Source organism: Orbicella faveolata, unplaced genomic scaffold, assembly GCF_042242905.1.
Source record: "Orbicella faveolata isolate gen_17 unplaced genomic scaffold, um_ofav_v1 contig_1, whole genome shotgun sequence".
NCBI classification, from domain to species: domain Eukaryota; kingdom Metazoa; phylum Cnidaria; class Anthozoa; order Scleractinia; family Merulinidae; genus Orbicella; species Orbicella faveolata.
The window spans coordinates 33,925,001-33,932,266 of record NW_028301536.1 but is presented as its reverse complement, the minus strand read 5'-3'; the positions used below and the strand labels follow the sequence as shown (position 1 = coordinate 33,932,266).

Sequence of the window (7,266 nt, the reverse complement as noted above, 5' to 3'; positions counted from 1 at the left end):
AAGCCAAATAAGGTATTTCTGTGCGAAGTCGAGTTTTTTTTGGATCAAAATGGAGATTTTGAGCCATGGTGCCTGAGAAGTTAAATCCAAGAGTTTAGAACTCTCCACAACTGTAGAAGTCAGAAAGCGAATCTGTAGTATCCACCCTAACTCGACTTTGCTTACGAGACGCTAAGACAGACCTGAACCAGGAGCCTTTAACAACGGTTTAGAATCCTATGCCTCCTTAAGCATTACAAGCACTAGACCGACAACTTACTCAAAGGTACAACTTCTCAATACAACCCTGCTGTTATTGCCCCAGCAGGGTTTTGGCCCAGAGGGCAAAACCCGAGGAGACACCAATAGTACACTCTGCGTATAAAGACGTAATGGTATACTGGTGGTATTTTGTCTGCAGTATGGGAATCGATCCCGGCCCGATTTGAAGAAGCTAATGAGACGCGCACGTTGGTACCGGTTACTTGTAATATACTCCAAGCATGACGATTTTACCGCGAATCGAGTAAATTCGCTTCGAAATGGCGTAGGTTCTGGTATAGAACAAATTGAAAACGATTTCAGAAATCCTGAAGATGAATTTTGGGGTAAAAACAACTCCGAAGGTATCGTAAGTAATTCTGAAGTACAGGTGAATCTCGATATTCGAGGCGAGTGTCGCTTCGCTCGTTTTCAATTGTGACTAAAATAACCTTCCGTTCGCTAGTTCTACCTTTGGCATGTCGTTCATTCGGATCGCTTATTTGTGTTGAGTCCCGGTGGATACTCCCAGAAAAATCAGGTGGGGGTGTGCGGCCCGCTTCCCAAAACCTTTCACACTATTTATGACCAAAATCTGCGATTTTCCCTACCCTATTTATGACCTGACCAAAAATTTGATACCCATTTATGGCCGTTGTGGCTGGCACAGTTGCTCTGAGCATAAATTACGAAGTGCATTTGTTGACAGTCTTATCGATAATGATGAAAAAGTAGCTTCTAAAAAAAACATACTTAATTCAAGACCAAAGGGCAAAAACCATACCCTATTTCTGACCAAAATGGCCAAAATCAATACCCTATTTATGACAAAAAAAAAGGCTGAAAAGCGATACCCTTTGGGGCCGCACAAACCTATATAGCCCATATAATGGAGTACCTCCTCCCCCCACGGGGGTGTTGAGTAATCTTACGTGGCGTAAAGCTCATGTCACAGCTGGGTGACTTGGCATGAAATCCAAACGTAAATGTAAATGTTTTGCATCGTTTTCGTTAAGTTAAAGAACTTGACTCTATTTTAATTTGCATTAATAGAGGTGACAGTAACGCCGATACTTCTGTTAATAACCTGAGTATCAGGCAAGATGGAAGGGGTAGGGCGGGTGCTTCCTCCTCCTACCCCGCGAGTAAGAAAAGCCTGATGCTCTGGCTATTCCGTTAAACGTCTCAGAAAAAAATCGTGACAGCAAGTTCCAGATGATTTTCTCAACTGCTTGCCCGTATAACAAGCAAAATGGTTTGTTTCATCATAAAATTCAAATAGCAGAGTGGTTTGACATAATATTTTGTTTCTCTATAATTTTGTAACCTTTTTTTTCTTAAGTTTTACCGAGTGAAATTTTTGTAACAGAAATAATAGTTTCCATGAAGGAAACTTCTTTTTTTGCAGAAATTACTTTTTGTGTGCTTTTAAACGAAAACTCACGGCTGTCTGGAATGGAATGAGTTAAACAGAAAGTGTTGGTTAAGTTTACTTAGTTGAATGTTTGGATAATAATCATGATAAGATGCCTAAGTTATAGGAACATTACGAGTGCTATAGTTTACAAAAAAAGGATATAGAAGTTTTAGTTCATACAATAATGTTCAATATTTTTCAATAAGTAGAAATAAAAGAAAGCGGGGCAGCTTTAGTGATAACTATTACTGCCGATTGAGAGGAAACTGAGCCTACACAACAAGATACAAAATTTAAAAAAATAAAATAGGGATGCTACAAATGTTAATAATCTGTTTAAAAACTTACAATCGTTTTAAAATCGTTCAAAATTTACAATTTTGAAAATTTTTCTAGAATATTCACAAATTTATAATTTTAGTTAGAAAGTGATAAAATTCCATTGTAAACGTGGTTAAAAATTATGGCTCCTGGAGATACATAAGCTACAATTGGTACACGTGCCAATAATAAAAGGAGTCAAGTCTTTCTTTCTGATGTTCCTTCTAAAATTGTCCAGCGAGGGTCGCTGTCCATCACTTGATGATAGTCTGGACCAAATGTATGGGCCCAGGTACCTCAGGAAATTATTTTTTTTAAACACCTTGCTGGCCCTTTTTCTGTGACTTTTCTCTCACTGTTGTATTTCTATGAGGTTGACAGTACCTGTTGCCATGTCTCTTAAGGAAAAGTTAAAGAACGAATTCGTGTCTGGTTTTCATATAAGGCCAACTTGAGTTATCCATTTCTGGTGGTGTTGGGTCATTCAGAATTCTTGTTTTAGCTTCGAATATTTTTCTGTTTATTTTCCTCACCGTTCTTTGGCTATCGATTGCATTTCCGTGTGTTTGGCAAGTTCTGGACGCGGCACTGGAACTTTTGGCAGTCTCAAGCATCAAGCCTTTCGAACCTCTGGCTCCAGGCGGTTTTCGCGGTTTATTCCCTTAATTTTCAGCATTTGGTTTTTGCATGGATTTTGGTGATAAGGAAATCGGTTTTTCGGTTTTGTTTGATTACTTATTTGGCTACTTCCACTTCTTGATAATCGCGAGACCTGCATTGCAACCAAATCTCGGGTCCAGATGTGTTCTACATGAGTCAGAAAATATTTTTAATTGGAGAATGGAGACATCTTCTCTACATGTATCGTGACACTTCGAACAAGAAACGATGATCTACGATAGATCATCGTCTCTTATAAATCTCGAAGTTGAAGGGAAAGTTAGTTTGCAAGCTCAAGGTTTTTACCCAGAAAAAGGCGTTCGTAACATTTAATTGCTGTTTGTAGTAAGTTTAAGAGGTAAAGCCAGCAATGATTTCATGTCTTTTGAAAGACTCTTATTCCCTCAAAAAAGAAAGAAGTATATATGAGTCTTTCGCTGCCGTATCAAGCTTGGCGCTTTAGGCTCCTTCCTAGCCTGCTAACACGGACGTAAATACGTCTGTGTCCGTAGGCTAGCCCCTTCCAAACTAGGTCGGAGAAATTTAAAACCGCTGCTTTATTCCTAGACTAGGGCTACCGTCCACACTGATCCATCGCGAAAACGGAGCTTTTCGAATACGCTCTTCAAACCGGAGGAGTTTGAAAATGCCGGCTGTACGTTTTAGTGTGGACGGAAAACTTTTTGAAAACGGAACGGTTTTCCGGTTCATAGTAGACCCCAATACCCCCCTCCGCTACTGAAAACTAGCCTTTGGAGGCTGGTTTTCGACTAACAAATAAGCATAAGCCGACATACGCAGACGCAGTTAAGTGTTAATAGTTAGCACCTTTTGTTAGGAAAATTTCCAACAAAAGATGCCAGTTATCAATACTTCACTGGGTCCGCGTATGCCGGCTTATGCTTATGCTTATGTGCTAGTGTAAACCAGCCTTAACCAGTTTCTAGCACTTAGATTTTGACGGGTCGTTATAACCACTCTTTGTCACTTGATGCTACAACCACGGTATCAGAAAACTCCCCAATCATTGGTGAACACGTTGTTGTCATTTTCGTGACACAATAGGTTACCATAGCAGCGGTATGATCTGCTAAAAACACCCTTAATTACAGCTTTAGGGGCTTATAATTCAAAAACGGCACGGTGAAATATTTTTATATTATCAAATTTTAATAAGCATGATAAGACGCAACATTTGGCAAAGTTTAAAAAATCCTGTACATGGGGTTCAGAGCCACAAAAAAATTTTCAAAACTTTAAGGTGGCTGTGAACCCTATGTATAGATATTTTTAAAACTTTGCCAAAAGTTGCGTGTTATTATGCATATTAAATTTGATAATATAAAAAAATTCAACGGGCTGTTTTTGAATTATAAGCCCCCAAAGCTGCAATTAAGGGTGTTTTTAGCAGGTCATACTGCTGCTATGGTAACCTATTGTGTCACGAAAATGACAACAACGTGTTCACCAATGATTGGGCAGTTTTTTTGACCCCGGCCATGATTGTAGCATCAACTCAGGCTGCTAATGCCCTGTGAATTTTTAGTAGGTAAAGTAATCTTCCAAAAGAGTGCATGTACAGTGTCGAATAAAGATCATCCAACATCACGATTTCGCTTGCATCTAAAGTGAACACACTACCAAAATCAATAAAAGAGGCTAATAACAATGAGAAAAAGACGAAACAAAACCAAAAAAAAAAAGGAAAATATCGGAAATTAGTACTGCCCCGAGTCTATAGATGGACTCGATCTTCTATATAGTAATGCAATTTTTTGGCATTCCTGAGGGTAACTGGGCAATACATGTCATTGATTTTTTTCAGTTTTTTCACACCGCTAATGTAAGACTGCCAATATAAAGTAATTATCTTCACAGATTAAGTATGGCAATGTAATGTAATGGTCGTATAAAATACGATGATGAAAAGTGACGGTCTGTGCTCACGATCAGTTACTAAAAGTCAGAAAACATAGGTTAATCGACACTTTCGCAGTTTATGCGGCAGAAAGATGCGCGATTATATATTGTCTGGGATACAATCCATTGGGCACCTATACATGCCGTGTACTGTGCGAAAAGTGTCCCCTCATTTTCTCTTGAAAGAATACATTGTTTTTGCTTCCCTGTTGTTGTAACCATGGAGAACAAAATACCAAAGTAAACAATCTAAGCCGGAAAGACGAAGACGAGCCATATGACGTCATCGTGCTTCTTCCAATTTTGATCATGCGCATTATTCCCAAAGGTGTGAGTGAGAGTTTTGAAATATAATTTTCGAAGAATTTCCCGACTATTTCTCACAAATTTTAGCCTCCAATACTTTTCAGATCGTCAACAAACCTTTTCGCACTAAAAGGACCTTCATTCTGGTCTACTTTCAGGCTTTTTCTTTGAGAAGCGTTGTGGTTTCGAAGCATGATAGCTGTACGTGTTTGTTTTGCTTCTTTCGTACTTCTGTGGAGTTGTGCTTGGTCATATCGTAAGTTGAAATTCGTCTGTGGTTTGGTAATCCCTTCGTATTGAACTACGTTATCGGAGGAAGATGTATTGTCATCTAATTTTCGTGTTTTGGTTTCACAGGACGGCCGCTGGGGGATTTCATAAACCACTATGAAACTCTGAACTACGACACAACTGCAGTACTCAGGGAACATGGTCGAGTGAGGCGTTCAAGTCCAAACAGCGATCATCGCATTGTATTAAATTTAAAAACTCATCAAAGGTAAGTTTCAAGACTCTGACCGAGTGAAATTGTACTCAGAATTTAAAGGGAATGGTGTAAAATCACCAAGAAATTATCTGAAACTTGGCTTAAACTAATGCTTCCAGGTATTTGAGAGGTCACACAACATGGCTCTCAAACACAAGTTTACTTCTCTGTGTGAACACTGCGATAAGATTTGGGACTTTCATTCTTTGTCTTGTAAGAACGCTGAAACAAAACTTTTGTGTGTTTAAACCGGAAGAATCAGCTCAATAAAAGAACAGTAAATATAGCATAAACCTGTTAAACCATTGTACTTATAGTTCCAGTTAGAGTCCATACTTGTTTTAATATGATTGTGCAGAAATCCGCCTTCTTTGAATGGCGCTTCTCTTGGCCTGGTGGTTAGCTATCTATTTACTTAGCGGTGTCATGATTTTGCTGTTGTTTGGGTGTCAGATTATATTACTTGCCATTTTTGATCACTTTTAGGGAATACTGTAAGCTTAAGTTCAACTTTATACGTGAATACGTAAATGTAAGGTTACGTACAGCGTTTAAGAAAGCGATATTACTTCAGGTTTTCATGCTATAAACAAGCTAATAAACCACGGAAATCAGCAAGGAATGACCTGAAAAGAAATTTTCATGAGAAATAACTGATTACTATTTTATTTGCATTTTCCAAAAAGAAAAAAGGAAAAAACTTGAAAAATTATGCATGCAACATACCCCATACAAGTCAACTACTGCTACATTAAGTTGTAAACGTTATAGGCCAATTAGAATGTGCCCACTGCAGAGTTTCTCAAAAGTGAACAATCTCATCAGTGGACGGTCTTGTGAATTCCCTGAAGCCCTGGCTAAATGATCAAATTTTAGAAATATTAATGCAACGCAACATTGGACAAAAATGCTTTGTTGTGAAACTGGGAGGAATGAGGTGATTTGTTCAGAATCACTAGTGAAAATTGCAAGGGATTTTGTCTGGGTCTCAAACATGCAGACTAAGCAGTTGCTGCAGAATCTTCCTGTTCCAGTGACCAACTCAATTAGCTTGCTACTTTCATGATTCACATAAGGGGTTAACGTACAGGTGTAACCACTACAAGAAAACTGGTACAATTTACATGTAGGTTACATGCACATCAAGAACATACGTTCATTAGCTTCTAGGGCTTAGTTTCATTATACATTGTTGTACAACGTTGTACATGCGTAGTGTTATAGTCAATATTGTGTAATACAGTAAGTGGTAACTGTAAAAATTTTGACCTCCTGAGAACACTGTTTAACATTTTGATCTCTACAGTTTAATCTTTTGTCTAATCTGCAGAGAATTTAAGATTCGTCTTAAAAGGGATACAGACCTTTTCACAGATGACTTCAGAGCGGAAAATGCTGAGTTTGACCCCGCCAAAGTTGTGACAGGGGATGTAGAGGGTATGGTATATCTAAGCATAAATAGAGCTTCGGTGCCCGACAAATACCAGAGACTTATACTGTAGCCCCAGCCCCATAATAAAAGACAGCACATTTATACATACCTACAAGTTACTTATGAGGCCCCTTCTCTCCGCACAAACAAACAGTCGTATCCTTATAACAACTGCGCTGGCCACATACCATATTAGGTACTTGTTGAGAAAGAATACAGTTATATTACTGATAATGCAGAGGTTGTCATGTTTAATGCACTTTTGTTTTTGATTACACTCAGGTCATAAAAATTCATTTGTCCATGGTTTTATATCCGATGATGGCGTATTTGAAGGCAAAATCCATGTAGGAAATGACGAGTATTTTGTTGAGTCAGCAAAAGAGTATTTCAAGGATGCTCCTAAAGACTTCCACTCAGTTATTTATGAGAGCAGAGATGTGCAATACCCTCATTCTTATGGTGCAGGGTGTGGAGTGAATG

General features: G+C 38.5%; 1 protein-coding gene across 1 annotated transcript in view; it reads left to right on the top strand.

Annotated features, from left to right (window-relative positions):
- Positions 1–4,902: 4,902 nt before the first annotated feature.
- LOC110041140 (disintegrin and metalloproteinase domain-containing protein 10-like) overlaps positions 4,903–7,266 on the top strand; it is an 18,235-nt gene continuing 15,871 nt past the window's right edge. Inside the window, exons 1-4 of the mRNA XM_020746416.2 lie at positions 4,903–5,120; positions 5,222–5,363; positions 6,682–6,788; positions 7,066–7,266. The exon at positions 7,066–7,266 is cut by the window's right edge and continues 34 nt beyond it. Coding sequence (XP_020602075.2) covers positions 5,057–5,120; positions 5,222–5,363; positions 6,682–6,788; positions 7,066–7,266 — 514 coding nt within the window. The 5' untranslated portion in view covers positions 4,903–5,056. The remainder of the gene's footprint in view (positions 5,121–5,221; positions 5,364–6,681; positions 6,789–7,065) is intronic.